The sequence below is a fragment of the Hyperoodon ampullatus genome (assembly GCF_949752795.1).
Source record: "Hyperoodon ampullatus genome assembly, chromosome: 4".
In the NCBI taxonomy this organism is placed as follows: domain Eukaryota; kingdom Metazoa; phylum Chordata; class Mammalia; order Artiodactyla; family Ziphiidae; genus Hyperoodon; species Hyperoodon ampullatus.
This window is the reverse complement of record NC_136917.1, coordinates 163,979,875-164,001,586: the sequence shown is the minus strand read 5'-3', so window position 1 is coordinate 164,001,586 and position 21,712 is coordinate 163,979,875. Positions and strand designations below refer to the sequence as shown.

The window sequence follows — 21,712 nt, the reverse complement described above, 5'->3', positions numbered from 1 at the left end:
CTGAGCTAATCAAAGAGTCAAACTGACATCTTACTTAAGAAGGAATATTTAAGTGGAGCTTCTCAGGCTCCAGGAAGGGACTTTCATGGAAGCCTGCAGTTGCCCATCACTGCAAAGGAACATAGCTACTGAAGGAGACTTTTAAGATTTCTTCACAGTTTACTTTCTCACTCACTGTTTGCATTCACCTTAGGAGTGGATGAGGGGAAACGGAGGCCGCAAGGGAGAGAGGGCGCTGACTCCCAGCCCCCAGCGGTCCCGAGCCCGGCTATTCCCAGCTCACAGCTTCGTGTTCTTCTCTGAGCAGCTGATGGCAAAGGGCCGAGCATGACTGGGGGGCCGGCTTCAGGAGGAAAGCACGCTGTGAGCGTGAGGGAAGAAAGTGTCAGGCAGGCTAAGATGGCAGGGTGTGTGGGTTCCCTCACTTCTGAGTTTTAACTTCGTGATTAAGTGTCATTAACAGCGTGATACCGGGCGTCCGTTCTCCTTGCAGCAGTGGCTGAAACACTGGCCTTTAATAAAAGTTACGCTATCGAAGATCAGGCCTCCTGTTTGGTCCCCCACTTGAGTTTAGCAAATTTCAAATTATGTGGCTTAGTTGTTCGGTCATCCTTTGTTATAATCACTAAAACAGCATTGATTTGATCATCAAGAAAGCTCTTATCTAAATGCTTCTGTCAGGAGCACTTATTTAAAAGCAGAACTAGAAACATAGTATGTCCATTTCTAGCTTGGTATCTGGATGATTTAAATAACAGCCAGCCTGTTGAACAAGGAAGTAACTAAAGTAAGTGAAACTGGGTTGGTTTTGGTTTTATAGGGAATCTAGGGTAGGGCTGGGAGGAAATTCATATTTTGCCACTAGAAAATCTGATTTCATATTAAAAAGAACAAATTCAGAATATTTTAGAATTACCATTGTTTTTCATTTGTTTCATGTAACCGTAGTTTTTAAAACTGAATATAGAATCGGGAGAGTTAGTTGTTTCATTTTTGTGTGCTTAAAATGTGAATTAGAGCAGCAGTCCCCAACCTTTTTGGTACCAGGGACCGGTTTCGTGGAAGACAGTCTTTTTCCACAGGCTGGAGCGGGTGGAGGTGGTCAGGCGGTGATGCCAGCGATGGGGGCAACAGGTGAAGCTTCACCCGCTTGCCGGTCGCTCACCTCTTGCTGTGCGGCCTGGGTCTTAACAGGGTGGAGGACCCCTGACTTAGAGGGAACTCTCGTTATTGTGACAGAAAACACTGATTCACTAGGCCTTGTCTCTTTAAAACAGTAGCTAAAATTGACAGATGCTTTCCCTAAATACCGTTTGCATCCAAAGTTCCCAGTAAAAATAGATAAGCTTAACGTGCTCCTGGTGGTTTTATGTCAGAGGTCTGGTCTAGTTTTTACAAACAGTAAATCTTAGCACTGGAACTCTAATGTTAGAAATATTTTAAAGGTTTTCATATAGTATTTGCATTTCATAAAGTAACACAATATAATGAGGGGTAGGAGCCTGTGTCTGGAGTCTTGAAGTCCTGTGTTTGTTTCTCTTTTTCACTAGGTGTTCTTTCCCGGGCTCTTAACTTTCCTGAGCATCCAGTTCTTCCTTAATAGAGATAATAATAAAAGTCTACTGTCTTATTTGTAGCCCTTGGGACAAATATGTTTTGGAATTAAGAATCAGAGTTGAGAAAGAGAACAGTGTGTATACACTGTGATACACACTCTGGTGAGGTCTGGGCAGCCCCCCATCATCAAGCACATAGAGATTTCTGCAGCCAAACATTCAAGGACCCACGCCAAAGGGATCCATAAAGCCTATTAGTAGCCTCAGGTCAGGTCTTATCGCCAATGACTTTTTCTGACCAAGTTTTGAAAAAATATTTGGAATTTCAGAGCTGTTTTTAGCTTTTTGTGGATAAGGGGTTATGGACCTATATTGCCCTCCCAAGCACAGCACAGAATAATCTCTCAATAAATGATGCCAGAGACAATGACGTGGTGCATGGTGATGATACAGGGCTGTTCTATTAAGTATTAGAAATAAACACCTCTACATTTTCAAGGGAAAATGTCATTACATTGGTCTTTATATTGCATGCTGTTGACACAGGGCCTTGAGAATGTCTCCTCTCTGACAAGGGTTTAGTATTTAGTCGTAAGTTCTTAAATAGTAATTACTTAGAAATATTAATCCACAAAACATAGCGAATATTAGGTAGTAGGGGCTTATGGCAGAAAATTACTTTAGAGATTGTACAGGATGGCCAGACTCGGCCACATGAGTGAGAGTAGAAAAGGCAACAGTGGCCAGTTCCCGAGGCGTGTGATCCAGGCGCGGTGTCGTTTGCTGGTTCACCTCCCCCCGTTTTGCTGTCTATTATAATAGTGTCACTTCATCAGAGGTCATTTACCCAATAGCCTGAACTGTTCTGAAGCAAAGCAGCTCTTTCCTTCCTCAGTCTGCCACCTGTGTGCCAGCTGTGCTGACTTGAAGAGGCAGTGGAGACTAGAGGCTAAGAGAATGGACCCTGCTTCCGGGGTCCAGGTCCACAGACTGGCTCTTGCACTTGGTAGCCGTTGGTCCTATGTCTTCATATGTGAAACAGAGTCATGATGTGCCCCCATCCAGCTCTCCGTGAGGAATGTTGTTGTGGTGTACGTCAGGGCCGGCTTCAATAGCAGGCTCTCAGACAGCAGTGCAAATATTCGTTAAGAGGTGAGCAACATCATACTGCCGTCGTCACGTTCAATCTTATAATTACCTTACAGACAGACAGGGAGCTAAACGATCTGAGATCTTCTGCACAGCTGACATTTTGACTTAGATGCTGAGAAGAGTTATCTGTGTTTTAAGTCTTGGTGGCTCACTTTGGAGAGACCTTGACCTTGGGGCTATCATGGTGCCTGTTAGAGGACACTGAGGTACAGAGGAACGAGCTTGCCCCACATTCCCCGAACAAGGAGGGGGCGGTGTCGACCTCCCAGCCTTGTTCTCCTGCCTGTGAACCAGGTGCCCGTGGGAAGGACCGGCATTTGCCCTTTTGCCTCGAGCCGGCTGCAGACAGCACGTTGTTCTTCAGGTGAAGGTCCCAAGGCAGGGAGAGGGCAGCTGCCACCACGGCTGAGTCAGGGAGGGGGCCGGCTGGACTAGCTTGATGGAGCCCCTGACTTGCAAATATTTTTATGTTTTAAATGGAAAGGTTCCACAAGCTTGTCTTTCAAATGCTCCTTGGGCAGGTACATTCATTCAGGATTCCTTGGCAATGTTTCCCAGGAAACATTCTCAGACTTAATGAGAAGCAAAATCCTCGTGGGGAAGTTTGGTTTTGAATATGAGCTAGATTTCATAATTGTCTGCAATTGTTTTTAAAAAGTGCTTGGAATTTGTACAGTCTTCTTTGAATTACTTTCATGTTTGTTGGAAATATAATTTCACTTGCTATTTACAATTCTGTGAAAAGGAACCACTAATAAAAGAAAAATTGTGACCCATTTGTAACCCTGAGTGGTTGGTTCATAATAGCTTTTATTTCCAATTTATGCTTTCTGAAGCAACTTTTCTTGGGCTTGAAAAAACAAATTCTTATTTTTTTAAAAAGACTGTATTTTGCTCCTTCCAGCTCTTTCTACCAAAAAGTGTTTGTCTTTTACTTTTTGAAATTGTGCCCTTACTTCAAGTCTGTATTGAGTCATCAGTACTCGTCAGGTTTGCTGTTTACCAAACCTCGATTTTTCTTTTTACACTATGTTGAGGAATATACAGCAGATACTATAGCTGTAGTTTAAAAAAAGAGTCTCCTAGTCTTTCATGCAGATCTGATAGGCAAGTGGACAGTGGCACAGGTGTTGCTTACGTATCTCTCAACTCTTTTCAAGCTTAATATAGTTGATCCTGGTCTTCTGCCTGGTTCTGGCCTCATACCAAAAGGCACATTCCATGAACTGTATCCATTCTTTGAAGTTGAGACATCTTGAAATTATCATTGGGTATTTCTTCAGGAGTGAGACAGGACCTGTGTTCTGTAATATGTACTAAGAGACTGTCCTATAAACAGCAGCTTGATATCAGGTGGTGAATGTGGTATTACCTTCTAATGGTGATACTGAAGGTCTCTCTCTCTCTTTTCAATCTCAAGAAAGAAAAATAATGTACTAAGTGCACTGGTTAAAAAGCAATGGAACATCCATAGCCTGTGCCACCAAAGAGCTTGACATTATGTGGAAGCCGTCTCTGGAGACAGTCTGTGGGTGGGGATGGCTTGTGTGCTGTGTACCTGCCACGCCAGGATATTAAGGTGCCTGACAACTCACAGGCCCCCATTATTATCCCCACTGAGCAGGCGGGAAGCTGCAGCTCAGAAGGGCTACCCCGTGTCTGTGGGGCAGGGGACTAGAAATGAAAGGTAAAGAGGGAGCTCTCAGAAGGGCTGGGAGGTGGACAGACAGAATACAAATGGATCCAGTAGGAATCACTTTGACAGTGTGACCCCGGGTGACTGGCAGGGCGTGGTGTAGACAGAGGTGCAGGAATGAACTGTGGTAATAAGGTAAGCGTGTACCTTTAGCCTGAGCAGCCGCTGCGCCGCGAGGCTTGACCTCCGTACCCCGCCCTGTCCTCCCGCATGCGCGTGTGTGCGTGCACGCATGCGCGCGCGCGCACACACACACACACACACACACACACACACACCTGCTCATTCTACAAGGCTCTTTACAGAGGACCACCAGGGATTTATGCAGGTTCGTGAGCCATTTTATTTACACGCACTGCTAACTTTGCTAAGCCCTGTGCAGAAAGGACCCTCAGTCAGACCAGAAGGTCACTGGTGTGCAGCAGAAGAGGACGAGTCCGGTTGTCCCTGGACAGGCCTTTAGCAGCTGCCTCTTGTTATCTAGACGTCCGTCAGCACCACTGATCTCTCAGTGGCGGAGGTAACACAGGGCAAGGGATCCCTTTTGTAGCAATGAACCTCAAATTAACGCTGCTTTTATTTATTTACTTTAACTGAAATATAGTTGACATGCAGTGTTGGGTTAGTGTCACGTGTACTCTGTAGTGACTTGGCATTTGCATACATTGTGAAACAGTCACCACATAAATTGAGTGCCCACCTGTCCGCACACAGTTATTGCAGTATTATCCACTGTCTTCCCCAAGCTGTACCCTGCATTCCCCACCCTAAGGCCCCCTTAATTTTGCAGTTAGTGGAGGGCTGTGACTCATCCGCTTCCAGGTTGCCCTCTAGACAGACCACTGTCCTCCTAGCTGTGCGGCTCCAGGCAGATCTTTAGTCTGAGATTGTTTTGATCTGCATCCTTAGTTGCCATGGTTACTAATTGCAGAATCCGAGGTGGCCTTCAGTACTTTGCAACACATGAACGAATGTCTTCAGATATTTAAATATCTTTTAAGGAAAGTTTCTGGCTAAAGACGTCACTGACTTACTTTTTTGCTGGTTATCCCTCTCCATCAGAAAGAGACAAATGTGTATTTGATGTAGTCTTAAATATGTTGTTTGATGGTGTTGGCGTTTTGCAGCTTCTCAAGTACAGTAGCCAGTGAACTACTCAGCCCCAGCTGTGACTTAAAAACGCTGGGTGGCCCTGCTTTACTTTTACTCTTTTGCTTTAGTGTGGTGGATTTCAACTAGCAAGAACTCCTATGTATTTAAATTCATGGAATGTTTAGCTTTCACAACAGCTTAGTTTATAGAATAAATTATCCTCGAAGACCAGGACAGAGGCATTTAACTGTTTTGTTTTCTTGGGTTTTACTTACATGTTTCAAGTCTTTTAGAAGAGACAGAAAAACATGAACTCTGTAGTTAAACTTGAATTGTCTGAGTTGTGAAGCTTTGAGCCTTATAAAAATGTTACGTTAAATTGCTCCTCTGTGACTTGATGACCACTATCTCACACAAAACCCAGGCAGTTTTGTTGGCTCAGTCATGCGTAAACTGAGGTGAGATTTAATTTAATCATTATTGCATGTAATATTTATACATGGACAGACTTGCACTATTAAAGTAAGAGCTGATTAAAATCGTGGTGGGAAAGCTGACAGAAGATGTAATTCTCAACGTGTTAGATTACTGTCCAGTTGCTCCCAATTTTTTTCTCCTTTGCTTCTTGTTTCTTATAGAGTTTAGGTAGGAGACTGCATCATTAATGGATAGCCCTAAAACTGATCGAGGCAGGCATGGTTTTTATGGCATATATATCTGTATTTCATTGTAGGTGCTAGACTGGATTGAGAACCATGGAGAAGCATTTCTGAGCAAACATACAGGTGTGGGGAAATCTCTCCATCGGGCCAGAGCTTTGCAGAAACGTCATGAAGATTTTGAAGAAGTAGCACAGGTAAAACAATGGTTTTTACTATTTTCTTCCATAAATACTTATGTGGTTGGTTTTGAATTACAGTTTTAACCCCATCTCTGTTGACTTAGCTTTAATGACGTATGTTTGAAGGTGATTCCGAGATAGTGCTCAGATTTCAGATGAAGCTGTCATTGCCTGGGCAGAAAGATGATTTAGACAGTTGACCCTTTTGTAAATGCGAAGTTCTTGAAACAGAAAAATGTCTTGGGTATTTTTGCCATATTTATTGTACAAGTGTCTGTTGACTAGTTTGTAAAATTCCCGTTCATAATCAGGGAATAACAGTCCTTGAATTTCTGTAAGGATGGGCCAGCATTTCTTTTCCCTTTTCTATTTCTTTTAAAGTCATGTGCTTCAGAAACAGGAGGTGGGGGTGTTGTATGTTAAGAGCATGAGATTTGTGGAGCTGGAATGTTGGCTGTAATGCTCACCAGCTGTGTGGCTTTGGAAAAGTCTCTTAACCTTTCTGAGGTTAACTTTTTTTTTTTTTGCGGTACGCGGGCTTCTCACTGCTGTGGCCTCTCCCGTTGCGGAGCACAGGCTCCAGATGTGCAGGCTCAGCGGCCATGGCTCACGGGCCCGGCTGCTCCGTGGCACGTGGGATCTTCCCGGACCGGGGCACGAACTCGTGTCCCCTGCATCGGCAGGCGGACTCTCAACCACTGCGCCACCAGGGAAGCCCTGAGGTTAACTTTTTTACCTGGAAAGTAGGCACAGTGAGGGCTGCTGGAGAGGAAGTAAGGTGTGTGTGATAGTGTCATGTATGGCATCTTGCCCAGGTCTTTCCCACGTTGGTAAATGAGCCTTTCATTTTGTTTTATGTTTTGAAAGAAAGAGAAGTGAAGGAGGGAGAGATTACCATGCCATGGTATATATGTGGGAAATATAGGAGCTAGGGTAAAAGTTGTTTTAAAAAGAAGTTGTAGGGGCTTCCCTGGTGGCTCAGTGGTTGAGAGTCCGCCTGCCGATGCAGGGGACACGGGTTCTTGCCCCGGTCTGGGAAGATCCCACATGCCACAGAGCAGCTGGGCCCGTGAGCCATGGCCGCTGGGCCTGCGCGTCCGGAGCCTGTGCTCCGCAACGGGAGAGGCCACAACAGTGAGAGGCCCGCGTACCGCAAAAAAGAAGAGAAATTGTAGGGTGAATCCAAACTGAGACACATTATGGTAAAACGGAGGAACACTAAAGGCAGAGTCTCAACGACAAGAAGAGAGAAATAACAAAATCACAACCGTGAGAATGACTCTTAGCTGACTTCTCACCGGTAACTGCAGATTCTGGAAGACAGTGGGATGGAGTCCTGAGGGAAAGGAACTCTGAACCCGGAATTCCACACCCAGTGGAGCTGTCATTCAACAGTGAGAATAAAATATAGACCAAGACCAAGAGAGTTTACCATTCACTTACTTACAGGAGAACTGAAGTGTGTAGTTTAGTCAGAATCATGGAAGCACCCACTGTAATTTAAACTCCACGAGTGCAGGGGTTTTGTGGTGTTCACTCCTCTGTCACTGGTGCCTAGAACAAGGCTGGCGTGGTGCAGCTAAGCATCCAGCAGTATTTGTTGAATGAGTTAATTTAATGAATAGAAAGGAAATATGAGAAGAAAGGCTTGAGGTCAATAATGAGCACAGAAATTGGTAAATATGCTTGTAAATCAAAGGATTGACCACTTAGACAGACAGTAGAATTGGGTGGTAGCTAAAAGCAGGACGGAGTGAAGCCCCGGAGCGCTTGAGCACAGAAGGTGGAGAGGTGTCCTGAGGAGGATGGCAGGAGGTGTTGCTTGTCTCAGATTTGTAAAGACAGGGGTGCGTGTGACCGTTCTTGAATGCCTACTAAATGCAGGGATAGAAAGCACCGCCTCCCATAAGTATAAAGAGAAAAGAAATACAGAAAACCAGCTAAGTAAAAACTCAGGAAAATGGGTCTAGTGGAAGCAAAAGAAAGGAGAACAACAAAAATCATGTCGGAAATCACAAAATAAGATGTAGCAATTTGTCCCCAAATAGCAGTAATTACAGTAAATGCAAAATAGATTATACTTGTTAAAAGAAAGATTCTCTGATTGAATAGTTTTTTAAAAATCATACTGTGTATTGTTTTCAAAGGGCAAACCTAAAACATAAATACCCAGGAATTTTGAAAGTATGTAAAGTGTTAGAAGAAGATCCACCAGGCAAATATTAAGCAAATGAAAACTGGTATAGGACTTTTGGTATTAAGCAAACAGACTTGAAAGCATAAAAACATTATTAGAAATAAAGAGAGCCTTCAGTTATAAAAGGAAGAGTATCAATATACATCTAGTGATTTAGTCTCAAAATCTATACCACCAAAATAAGCTGGAGTGGGTGCGTCCATGGGTTTTACATGACAGGGGGTTCAGTTGTACCCTGGGTTGGTCAGGAAACTGATGTGAGATTAGAGTCATGAGATAAGAAAGCAAACTGCATTTCAGTCCTGTTCAGGGAAAATGCCTTTAAAAAGTTACCTCCTTTACACTGTAAAAGTCTCTGTATGTAAAGTTAAAGTGACAACCCAGCCTTCTGCATTCTTGATCTTAGAAGTGGGATGGAAGAGGCTCTGTGTTCAGTGGGCTTGCCGCACCGGGATGGGTCTCTGGATTTTTCTTTTCTGCGTTACGTGTGACGTCCCTACTTACGGTTGCTGGACAGTATTTTGCCTTCCACTCGTAGCAGAAGAAATGTGGAAAATGTGTCTCATCTCCCCTTGATTTTTCCATAAGATAAGCTACTGCTCTGTAGCCATGTGGTTTGAGGATGGATGTGAGATTTGGATCCTCTGAGCAAAGACTTCAGGCACCAGAGAATCTAAGAGGCGAGACTGCAAACAACCAAACCCAGAGGAGGCTCCTGCCCCAAGTAGCACGTTCACCCGTGGCCGTGGGCTCGGTTCCAGCGTGAAGGCGCTGGCCTGCCGAGCGTCCTCGTGTGCGTCAGCGCCTGTTGACCCCTCCTTCTAACTCCTGTGGTGCCTTCTGCGGCGACCCTCGTCCTACCTTTTCATGGTAATCTTACTTCTTCAGATCTAAGATGACAATCAAAGCCGTCAACACAGGGGCTCAGGGGCAGCAAGAGGGAGACACCTCCTTTGTAGGACACGTTTGCGTCTTGAGGTTTCTAGGGCGAGCCCCAGGGTGGAGGGAGGACGGCCTTTACCCCTGGTTCAGAGAAAGGCAGGGGCCTGTCAGCTCCCGGTGCTGTCCGGCCGAGTCTCGCTGCTTTCTTATCATCTTTGGCACATTGACCCTGGGACTCTAAGGGGGGTACCTGACCCTCTTTTCCTTAAGTTGAAAGTCCTTAAGCCCAAGTCTGAACTGTGCATGAAAAAACAAAAACCTTAAATGTAAACACCTTTTGCTCACTTCGCAAACCTCTGCACCCAGTTTCCCTCCCTCTGGTCTTCATATAATCACCAGTCGTGTGCCAGGGGTTCATTCCGCAAGGGCCTGAGGAGCCACGCACAGACACCCGGCCTCCCCTCTCTGCGGGCCTCCCTCCTTTGCAAATCCGCCGGTGAGAGGGCAGGCTCCGAGCGCTCCGCCCTGGACCTGGCCGCGCGCTCACTTCCACCCTCTGCCGGGACCTGGCCCCTCACTTCTGGCCTCTTGGCCCAGCATCTCCAGCTTCTCCTTCTCTTAGTTCTTTTCCTTCTGGTATGAAATGCTTATAGGCCCTCCGTCTCTTGGAGAATGTCGCTTGATGCTGGTGCATGTTTTAGGTACCATTGGTTCAGAGGGAGTGTTGTGCACTTTACCCCCGCATCGCCCCCGGCAACGGCCGGTTTCTGCGTCTCTGGCTGATAAAACTGTAGCCAGGAGGCATACAGGGATGTGCCGTTGCCCAGAGTGGGCATTCAGCAGTCTGTCGTGGGTGGCTGTGAACGGGGACCAGCCCCTCACGTATGATAAATCCCCTCCACTTGCCTCAGGGTGAAAGTCTCTGATCCTTTCTGTCCACAGACACGCGTCCAGCTCAGTATGTGTCATGTGACAGGTCCCGAGTGGTCCCTGATGGGGCTCTGGAGCCCGGTGCTCGCCGCCCGTGTACCTGCAGACACTGTGTATCACAGACCCGCTTCAGGCTGGTTCTGAAAGGAACGTGCCCTGCCTCAGAGTACGGGGGGGCGCCACCCTGGACCCCTCTACGATAAGAACAGACTAAATGTAGTAAGCTGCGGGGGGCGCTGTAGACCTGAAGAAATAGAGTGGGCTTCTCTCTCTAGCCCCGCCAGCTTGTTCAATAAAGATTCTTTGAGGGGCGTAAGAGGGAGGAGGGTAGCATTTTAAGCCAGGAGAGGTCTGTCCTGTGAAGTGGCTCCACGTGCAGCAAATTCGGGCTAGACAGACAGCGGCCTGGGTATCCAGCCACTGTACGCTCTGTGTTTGTAGCTTCATTCATGGAAAGCTGTCTGCCTCTTCCCAGAGAAGACGGTGACGTCAGTCTTGCTCCCGTGCAGGGGGCGAGGCCTCTGGAGGGAATGCCTTCCCCGCCTTTCCTCCGCCACCCTCCTGACTTCCATTGCTTTCTGTCAAAACAAAGTATAATACGAGTCCTGTGGCAGAGGGAGATCTACGGACATGCTTTAGATGTATGTGTTCTTTGGACAGAATGGCCTTTGGAGGCACCTTAAAACCAGGAACAGAGGCACCTTTAGTGCTTAATAAAGAGCCTTTTCTCGTTTTCTGAAACATACAAAGGTAAAATACATTTTGGGTTTAGGGAAAAGAAATTTCTTTTTCATAGTTAAGTTTAAGGTGAATTAGTGTGTGTCTTGGGGTTGTGTTTTGAAGGGTCCTTTGTAAAATGAATTCTAAATTGTCTCTAGACAATCTTTAGTTTCAAGATATTGAATTAGTCGTTTATTTAATGAATTTTTCTTAAAGTCAACTTCTTCAAAACATGACATGGTAAAGTAACATGACAGAGATTCACAAACGAAGTGTCAAAAGTCTTATGGTTGAATTCATTTAAGACCTACTAAATATAGATTATTCTGTAGAACAGTTCTAGTGTTCTGAGAAGGGGAACCCAAAAAGAGCCTCTTGTGTCCTTGGTGGCAGTGAGTTGTGCAGCCGGTGTGACTTTTGCAGGCCCTCGACTTTGCTGCGAGGCCCCTGGTCTCAGGTTGTTTCAGACATTGCTAGAGCCACATCAGGAAGCATTGGACCATTCCCCCGGCCCCCGCTTTTTTTGTGTGTGTGTGCGGTACGCGGGCCTCTCACTGTTGTGGCCTCTCCCGTTGCGGAGCACAGGCTCTGGACGCGCAGGCTCAGCGGCCATGGCTCACGGGCCCAGCCACTCCGCGGCATGTGGGATCTTCCCGGACCAGGGCACGAACCCGTGTCCCCTGCATCGGCAGGCGGACTCTCAACCACTGCGCCATCAGGGAAGCCCGCGTTGGACCATTTTTGCACACAGTCCGGCAGACCCGAGAACCTCCTTGTGACTCATCTGAAGATCCATTCCTTCTTTATGTTGTACAGTGACTGTTGAGTAGATAGATCCTATCCAATGACTCCGTGCTAATGAATTTCTAGACCATGGCAGATGCAACCATCTTGCATGTTCACGCAGGAGTTTTAAAAAAGAAATTAACAATGCTTTCCGCCTGAAGCTTTTTGCAAATGACTCTGGGAAAGGAAGGTGCTCTTTGACGGTCACCTGTTCTTTTACCTTCTAAATAATTGTCCAAGTTTAATGTCCCTTTTTAGATTTAAAAAGCTGTGAGTACAGCAGCCAGGAAAGCTGAGAAAATTCTGGTTCAAGGAAGAAGCTGGTTTTGAGAGCACAGAAGATTTCTCTACTAGGAGTCAGTACATCTCTGGCATAGCGTCTTCCCGTAGGTGCCTTCTCTCATGTCTGCTTGTCCCTTGGGATTCAAATCACCTTCCAAAGATGTAAATATCTCGAAGTTGTTCTCCAGGAAGCCATTTCTGTCAGTAACTTTTTGTGTGTGTGATATAATTAACTTGTCTTCCAGGATAAAGAAGTGTGGCATTCAGGAAAGCCGGAGACCTTAAACATTCATTCTGGATTTTCAGAAGCTAATCGGGCCAGTTCTCTAGCCCCCGGGGTCTCTTCTGCACTCATTCAGCTTTTGCCGGGGGGATGCTCTGAGCACAGCACGTGGGCACTTCCGGCACACCTGAAACTCAGGGGTGACTTCAGGGGTGACATGCTTGTGTTTTCCTCCTTTCCTATCTTTCCTAAGGTCAAGAAAACCCATCTTTTTTTTTTTTTTTTTTTAACACCAGTTTCTACATATAGCCTCTGGCCATCTTGCCTAAGACCCAGGCTGTAGCTGCTATGGATTGTAGGGAAGAGAAGGTCTGATCCTCCTTTGAAAGGCTCTTGTGTTTCTTGAGACCTAGGACATTGTGCAATTTTAATTTATTTCTCAAGAAAATAGGAAGCTCTTCGGGCGCACCCCGGCCTGGCCCTACAGTATCTCCTTCAGTGCTCGCTGCAGGGATTGGTACCCCACCCCATGGACCAGGAACTGGGCCCCCGGGGGAGATGCCCTGGGGACAGGGCGGTGGGTGGAAGAGGGGACTCCAGGCTCTTCAGACCCCAAAACAGCCTCCTTTACCTGACATCTCCTCCCTGCTGTAAGTCTAAGATTGAGTGACTCAACCTTCCCTTCTGAGAAGACCCCTGGCCGAGGCCTTTGTTTGGGGGACAGTCCCAGCTCTTTGCACCTCTTTGTCTCCATGTTCTGGCTTATAAAGTAGAAGTGAAATCGTGTCCTTGTCACGGGGCTGCTTCGGGGCACAGAGCAAGTGCTCCAAAGCTGGCATTTCTCATCCGTATGTTTATGAACACATGGAGATCCATTTCTTCCATGGCCAAAGGATCCAGGGTAGGTTCTGTGCACAGGGAGGCCTTGGCCTTGGGTTTCAGAGAGGCCGCGGGCTGACCCTGGCTCCACCAGCACCTACTGCTGTGCCGAGGGAGAGCCACAGAGACCTTCCTACTGGCTCAGGGTCTTCAAGCGTAAAATGAGAGGTGAGACAAAATGAGTGCTGTTTCGTGTCCCAGATCATTCAGAGATGCACTTCTTCCTCTGGGACGTTGATTGTTGTAACTGTCTTTATATGCTGGCCAAGAGGTGGAAAGCCTTCAGAATTGGCATGTGTTGGGAGGCTCTGTCACCTGCAGATCCACTTACTAAACTCGAGAGGGAAGCGGCTTCGCGGCTCTAGTGGCAGTAGATGCGAAAACAGGACTCGGCTCTTAACAGATGTGTGCGTGCAGCGTACAGCGTGCTACGCTGTCTGCTCCGTCCAGCACCAAGGCCCCGTCGTGCCTCTGCTCAGAGCTGCAGACCACGGTCCTGAGAGGCCCCGCAGGGAAACGTGGATCCCCATAAAGCCACCGTCCCCAGGAATGTCACCTCATTGTGCGGCCTTTGATGAGCGGAGGCCTCTGGGGGCAACGTGTATGCAGAACCTGCCCAGCAGGAACCTTGAAGCTGGTAGCTGCCCGTCGCGAGGAGAACTTTCTCTGTGCCCAGGGGCTGCGCTGAGGGGCCGGAGGCCAGCCTCCCTGGAGGGGAGGACTAGGTCAGGGGTCCGCAAGCGGTACCGGTCTGCAGCCTGTTAGGAACGGGAGGTGAGTGGCGGGCGGGCGAGCAAAGCTTCCTCTGCCGCCCCCATCACTCGCATGACCACCTGACCATCCTCCCTCCATCCCCCCGCCCCGTCCGTGGAAAAAGCGTCTTCCACGAATCCGGTCCCTGGTGCCACAAAGGTTGGGGACCGCTGGACTAGGTGACAGAATATGTGGGCAGTGCTCAGGACCTGTTCCTAGGTGAAGGCTGTTTTTTAAAAATCTGCTCTGTGTGTGTGTGTACATATATACACATACATCTTTTTTTGTTTGTTTGTTTTGTTTTTTTTGCGGTACGCGGGCCTCTCCCGTTGCAGAGCACAGGCTCCGGACGCGCAGGCTCAGCGGCCATGGCTCACGGGCCCAGCCGCTCTGCGGCATGTGGGATCTTCCCGGACCGGGGCACGAACCCGTGTCCCCTGCATCGGCAGGTGGACTCTCAACCACTGCACCACCAGGGAAGCCCACACATACATCTTTTTAATAAACTTTTTTAGACAACTTTTAGATGTACAGAAAAATGGTAAAGATGCTACGGAGGATTCTCAAACCGTGCACCCAGTTTCCCCTGTTAGCAAAACTCACACCATTCATTAGTGCGGTACATTTGTTGTCATTAATAAGCTAATATTGATCTAATATCATAGTAATAATATATAATATTATACGAATGTAATATTGAACCGATACTCTTAGGATTAATAACTAATACTGATGAACTGAAGTCCATACTTTGTTCAGGTTTCCTTCCTTTCTCCCCGTTCGGGGCCCCGTCCAGGATCCACGCCGCATGTGGTTGTGAGGCCTCCTGAGGCTCCTCTTGGCCCCGACACTTTCCGTCGCTCTTTTTTGTGTCGTCGTCGATGGCTTCCTCATCCCTCCCTCATCCTTACCGCACCGCTGTGATTCTCATTCATAGTTTAACTCCCCCCTCGTCCGTCTGGCCATCTGGCCACGAGGAGGGGTGATCCTCTCCAGCCTGAGGCTGCGGGTCACCACGTCGGCGACACCCAGGTACTGACGTGACAGTCTTTCTGTCCTGTCCCTCGGAATCTCCCAGGTGGTTTGATAATCTGCGTGAAGGGCTTCTTGTCACAAAGTCACCGCTGGCAGGTTGCCAGACTCTGCCCCGCAGCGGATGTGGAGGCCCAGAGCCGCACAGGACGGAGAGTGGACTTTTCTGAAAAGTGCTTTTGTTGTTCCAGAGCTCTTCTGAAGTGGGCAGGTTCACTGTCTGCTCTACGCAGGAATCAGGACAGCTTAGCTTCCCAGTGGGTCACGGTGAATCTATACAAAACCGTCTAACTGTGCTTTGAAGCTCTGCAGTCAGATTGGGAATGACTGTGCTTTTCAAATGATGCCACATAATAGATTTCAAAGACTCTGTAAAGTGTGCATGTAGGCATTTTCCGAGTCTGGCCATGTCGGTCAGCCTTACGGGGTCCTTTGACATCTCCCGTCACTTCTAGGAGTTCTGAAGGATCCTTTGTTAACAGTGCAGAACATTCTTATGAGACTTGGATAGTACCAAGAAAGGAAAGTCCCCTGAAGATGGTTTTCCAGAGGGACAGGGAGAAGGGCTGACTGTCAGCCCTGCAGTGTGTGAAGCGGGGCTGCATGAACCACCGTTGTGAGGGGTGAGCTGAACAGTACACTGGGCTGTTGAAAGCCCGGGCCCCTGAGTCAGACCTGGATGCGCCCCGCTTCACCACCAGCCAGCCTTGGCCTCTGAGTCTTGAGATTACCCTCCTGGCCTCAGTCTTCTGACCTGTAAAAGGGGCTGTGGTTAGGATCAGACAGCTCAGTGCGGGGGAGGCCCTTAGACCCACGCCCAGTAAGTGCTCATGCCAGGGGTACACTTGGAGCAGGGAGCCGTCAGCCTATGCTGGTGACGAAGAGCAGACCGCCCTCCAGCTGGTCTTTATTGTCACGTTTAAATCCCCTGTCGACACTGTACCCCCCTTAGAGCCTGCCCAGGATGGACCGCTGCACCCCACCCCACCCTGACGCTTGGGCCTCGCGTGCTCTGTAAGTGTGCGTCAGCATCATTTTTGAGATCACCTCATACTTATCACACGGAATGTTACTCTGTTGTAAAATTTTTTTTAACTTGCAGAAAAGTTGGACATACAGCACAAAGAACCTACCCCCCACGCTAAACCGTTGACTTAAGTGTGTGTTTCCTACCAACATTCTGCTCTACAGCCATAATAATGCCCTCCAAATCAGGAAATTAACACTGACACATGACTACCTTCTAACCCTCAGACCACGGTGTCCATAGCTAACGGATCCAGTGTAGAACCACCTGTGACATTTGGTCGTCACATCTCTTAGTGTCCTTCAGCCTGGAGTCGCTCCTTGGTCCTTCCTTAACTTCTGTGACATGACATTTTGGAAAATCTGAGGCCCGTTGTTTTGGAGAATGCCCCTCACTTTGGGTTTGTTTGATGCTTCCTCACGGCTGTACTCCGGTTATACGTCTTCGGCAGGTGTATCCGGGAATGCTGCCGTGTCCTCCTAACGCCGTCCCTTCAAGGGTTGCCCAGTTTAATCTGTCCTGTTACCTGTGGTGTCCACTTTGATCCCTGGGTTCAGGTGGTGTCTGCCAGATGTCTCCGTTGTAAAGTGAGTCATTCCCCCTTTGTAGTTAGCAAGTACTTAGTGGGGAGGCACTTTGAAATTCTATAACTATGCCGTCCATCATCCAGGTTTATTTTTTGTGTCAGTCGGGACTCCTGGTTTCCTATTGAGTGGATGCATTATCGTCCATCGCCGTCACTGTTTCCTCTGATGCTCAGATTGTCCCTCGTTTGGCCAGCATGCGCCTTCTCAAGCTGGCTTCTCTCTCCTGTCCACGTTGCTCTTGGGCTTCTCCTTGCTTTGGGGCATGGTAAGATGTCGCCGGCTCATCCTGTACTCCGTCTCACCCCAACCCTGGAGTCCACCGTTTCTCCACGGAGCCCTGTTTCCCTCCAGAGCAGGATGGTGCTTACAAGTGGAGGTCTGGTTCCTACCATGCTTAGTGCTGCTGGGCCATCGCTGTTCCCAGGCCCTCTTGGTGGATGGGGGGCGGGGAGGGACATGAGGGTACGTGCACATTTACACACGTGTCTCTTGAAAACTGTGAACTCACGTGGATCCTCCAGTTCCAATCCAGTGCTGCCGGGTTGACTCAAGTATTCTCCTTCTTCGTATTTGTAACTCCCTTCTCCAAAATGAGACACCGCCTCTCATCATCCTTGATGCATTGGCTTAGTAGGTTAATACCAGTCTCCACCGGGGAGGCTTCCCACTGCAGGGGCCCCCCGTGCCCCATCAGGCTCGGGCTCCCCACAGGGGCGCCCTCGCACACCTGGGGCCACCCCCCGTCTCACCCACGAGGTGCCGACCCTGCTCGGCTGTGGGACTGAAATGCTGGGGCAGGAGAAGGACGAAGGGCTCAGCCCGTGTCTCTCGGGGAGCCGCGTGCCTCTTCCGGGCTTCTCGGGGCCCTGAATTCTGTTCTTCCCTGCACTGAGGTCCCCCACCTGGCTGGACTGCTCCCCGTCCCCCTCGGCAGCCCTCTGGCTAGCAGGTCCCTCGAACACTGTCGGGTCTCTAACAGACCTGTTGATTTGAGGAAGCCATTTGCAGCCTCGTTTATCAAGAATTAAAACAGAGTAATTTTCAGAGTATTTTAGACAGCCATAGATACTCAACTCAGCTCTTGAAAACTCTGGCTACTTTATAGCCATGGTAGTTATTATTTCCTTTTTCTTTAAAAGAACGTATCCCGGGCTTCCCTGGTGGCGCAGTGGTTGAGAGTCCGCCTGCGGATGCAGGGGATGTGGGTTCGTGCCCCGGTCCGGGAGGATCCCACATGCTGCGGAGCGGCTGGGCCCGAGAGCCATGGCCGCTGAGCCTGCGCGTCCGGAGCCTGTGCTCCGCGGTGGGAGACGCCACGGCGGTGGGAGACGCCACGGCAGTGAGAGGCCCGCGTACCGCAAAAAAAAAAAAAAAAAAGAACGTATCCCCCGAAGTAGAGAAAAGATAAGCAGAGAATTACTGATAAGTAGAAACATGTGAAAAGAGGCAGCAGCTTATGTTTGTTTGCAGCGTAACTTTTTCACTTGATCTTGGGGAATTATCCTAAAGCGGTGTATCATACTGAAAGACACAGAACTGGAACTCTGCACTCTGTCATAAAACCAGGAGAAAAAGTGAAGTAGGCATTTGTGGCTACGCGCTGTCTTCTGGCTGCGCGGCAGCAAAAGGCCCAAAGCCCTTTATGAGTCACGAGCCGGCCAGCAGCTGCCTATAGATACCCCATCACTGCCTCAGACGGAAGGGCTTTGCCGTGAGGTTCAGAGTTTAACAACCTCAAACGAGAATGGAAAAGGCTGCTCATGGAGATGTTCTGAACTCCTGAAATCATCTCTCCCCCTCCTCTTTTTCCTGTTTGATTTACAGAAAGACGCATCACACGCTGACTCTGTTCCAGTGTATCATGGCTCCCAGCCTGGCCAGTTTGTCTTTTATTCACCTTCTGTGTCTCTGAATGTTCTCTTGCACAGAACACATACACCAATGCGGATAAATTACTAGAAGCAGCAGAGCAGCTGGCTCAGACTGGGGAATGTGACCCGGAAGAGATCTATCAGGCCGCCCATCAGCTCGAGGACCGGATACAAGATTTTGTTCGGCGAGTTGAGCAGCGGAAGATCCTCCTGGACATGTCGGTGTCCTTTCACACCCACGTGAAAGAGGTGAGGCGTCCGGAGGTGGAGACGGAGCCCCGTCTGGAAGGGGCCTTTGGACTCCGGGGGAGGGATGAGGGTGGGCGTGATGTGAGAAAGTGGACCAGAGGTGGCCGTTTGCACCGGTGGGGACAGGGCTGGCCTCCTTGCTGGCCGTCCTCGCCACACGGGCACACGTGTGCCATCGCAGGGGGTGGCATCTGCCGGGAGCAGACCTGTGAGGGAGGGCATGGCTGGGAGCCGTGGACCAGGAGGGGAGCGGGCAAGACAGCAGCTGAAGGGGGTCCTTGGCGAGAGGCGGGGCACGGCCACTATAGCAGAAGTAGACGACCTGCCTTTTGGGCTCAGAGCCGTGGGGCCTCCTTTCTGCCTGCTAGCCTGTCATGTGGCTGCAGTCCTGGCTGCCGTCTGATTTTATCAGGCCGTGCGGCTGCTCTGAGATACTCGCAGAAGTGCATTTTACACAATGTTGAATTTAAACCTAGCAAAGCCAGCACGGCCTTAATAATATTCACGTTACTGTCGTAGGTATGCTGTTCTGATAAACCGGTCTCAGGATAAGAGGTGATGTGTTATTTGGTAAATGGAAAACACGTTGGTATTAATTATACCTTGCATATATGTTATTCTTGTGAAAATCATAGTCCAATCTAAAATAAAAATTAAAAAAAAGAAAATCATAGAAAGTTACAATCGAAGAAACTATTACGTAGCTTTTGAGATAGAAGGATTTATAATAAAACCTAAAGTTTTCAGTAGGACAACAAATCAAGATGTCAACTTACTACATCTTATTTCTAAGGTGAAAAAAATTCTCCACTTCACAGCTCTTTATAAGTTGGAAATGAGGGGTCCTTTTAGGTAATTTGAGATTGAGTCCATGAAGGCTGTAGTTAACAGGCTAGGAAGAAGGCTCTGGGAGGAGTAAGACTACGAGAGATGCTTGGAAGGGGCTAGGCCTGGCTTGCCTTGTTTAAAGGCATCCAAGATCAGGAACCAATGAAACTGTTTAAAGGAAAAGAACTTCACTGCCGGGTCCGGGACCTTGGGCAGTCAGTCCTCCACCAGGCCGTTTGCTTGACTTGAATGTTTGACTTCAGGACAGCCATCCTCACGTCCGACTCAAACTTCGTGAGCCCAGGAAGATAGTGTAGGGGGCATATTTGACGAATGACCGGGACCCTGAGCAGCCCTTTCTGCAAAGGGGCTGGTGCCTCGTGGACCCTGGACAGTTGTCAGAATAGAAAACTGACAGGAGTGGCTTCTTTTCCTGGTTTAATAATGCCATCACTGAAAAAGACTTCACAGTGTTTACAAAGAGACTGTTTTTCCCAAGGAGACACGTTAAGTGGACATCGGTCCATGGCAGTTTCTGATTACGGGTGCATGTGTCACCAGTTCCCCACTCAGCTCGAATCAAGCCGCAACCACTAACTAGTGTCCCTGGCTCTGCAGCCCTGCCTCCAAGGCATATGCATTTGATTAGGTCCTACCCTTGCTTTTGAACCATCGGAGAGTCTGGGTGTATCTGGAGCACCAGCCTGAACCGCCTCATCCTCATGATCTGGTCCCTGCAGTTACGTACTGCTTCCCTTCTCTTCTCCAGGCAGAGTCCGCTGTTGCCCCTGCACTCTAGAACTTTCTTCACACACACCTGTTATAGCACCTGTTTGCGTAGAGCTGTGTGTTACCCTCTCTTTCCCATCAGTACTCGTATGCCACCTCCTCTTTCTCTTGCGCATTTGTACACCCTAGCCGAGAGGGAGAGAAGATGCTGCCTGTGAAAAAGCAGGTCGTGCCTTTGTTCATTAAGCTGTGACAGACTTTAGAAAGCAGGCGAGGGTCTCTGGGCAGCCCGGACCTTCCCGAGGGAGGCGTGGTGGGTGGGTACGGGGGCTGGCGTTCCTCATTCGGGCCGCAGGGAGCGCCGTGGGCCTGGACGGGCCCCAGAGGAAGGACAGGCCGCTGGGCAGTGTTCACGGACTGAGCAGAGGGGAACGGCAGCAGTGGCGGCAGGCCTGGAGCCTGGAGATCGAGAGCCAGGGCTCGTATGCTGATGTTTGTCTGCGTCACAGGCCTTGGGAATATTCCTTAGCAGGATTCATGAACAGTTAACTTGCAGTTAGGACAAAGAGAGGCTCTTTGCATGAAGCATTATTTATGACTTTTCAACTCTGTTACGGTTCTCCAAAAGCAGGCGTTAAAGGAAACTAGAAGGAAGGCCGTTTGCGAAAGCCGCTCTCTGGAGACTCCGTTTGGGTTCACTGGTTTTTGTAACAGCAGCAGCATTTTTAAGGAAAAGTCTTACAGTAGAAGCATTCCAGTTAGTAAACGATGGGGTCTGTTTTGTCACTAGGCTTGGAAATTTATTGAAAAGTGAAAAGACATTTTGTTTTCTCGACTTACGCTGTAGGAACTTCTAGTATATATGAAGTTTGTAGACTGAGGAGAGCTTAAAGCTGCTTTAAAGGTTAAGTGCTTCACGTTCACAACTGGAGAATTGTCAGTCCATTCATTCTTTCCTTTTTATGTGAAAGACCATCACAGTAGCAGAGACACTGGTATTTTACTGTGATTTGGTTCCTCGTAATCTCATGTGACTCTGAAGTGACCCGGGTCAGGGAAGGATTCGGTGACAGTTGGAGGCGGGGTACCTAGCAGTACACAAACACAAACACGCCCAGGTGACTGAGAGGGCAGCACTTGAGGGCCGCTGGCCACACACAGGCATGGGATGTGGTCTGATTCTTCCCCTCCATGTGCTTGGACTCCACGTTTAGCCTCAGCCATTTTCTCGGTAGATTTACTTTTTCCTAACCAGCCCCAGAATCTTCCCCACTCTCCTTTCTCTGGGCTGCACAAATGCCCTCAGACCCACCAGGATACTTGGTAGGTTTTATGCAGGAAGGGATGGCTTCTTCAGTTGCTGTGTTTTGAAACTTGTTATTGAAAGAAAACTTCATTTA

The 21,712-nt window shown here is 48.5% G+C and overlaps 1 protein-coding gene across 1 annotated transcript in view; it reads left to right on the top strand.

Moving 5' to 3' along the window:
- The window catches only part of TRIO (trio Rho guanine nucleotide exchange factor), a gene marked incomplete at its 5' end in the record, with an annotated part of 376,660 nt that overhangs the window by 199,352 nt on the left and 155,596 nt on the right, over window positions 1-21,712 (top strand). Inside the window, 2 exons of the mRNA XM_079704002.1 lie at window positions 6,230-6,352; window positions 18,564-18,755. Of these exons, the coding sequence (XP_079560128.1) occupies window positions 6,230-6,352; window positions 18,564-18,755 (315 nt within the window). The remainder of the gene's footprint in view (window positions 1-6,229; window positions 6,353-18,563; window positions 18,756-21,712) is intronic.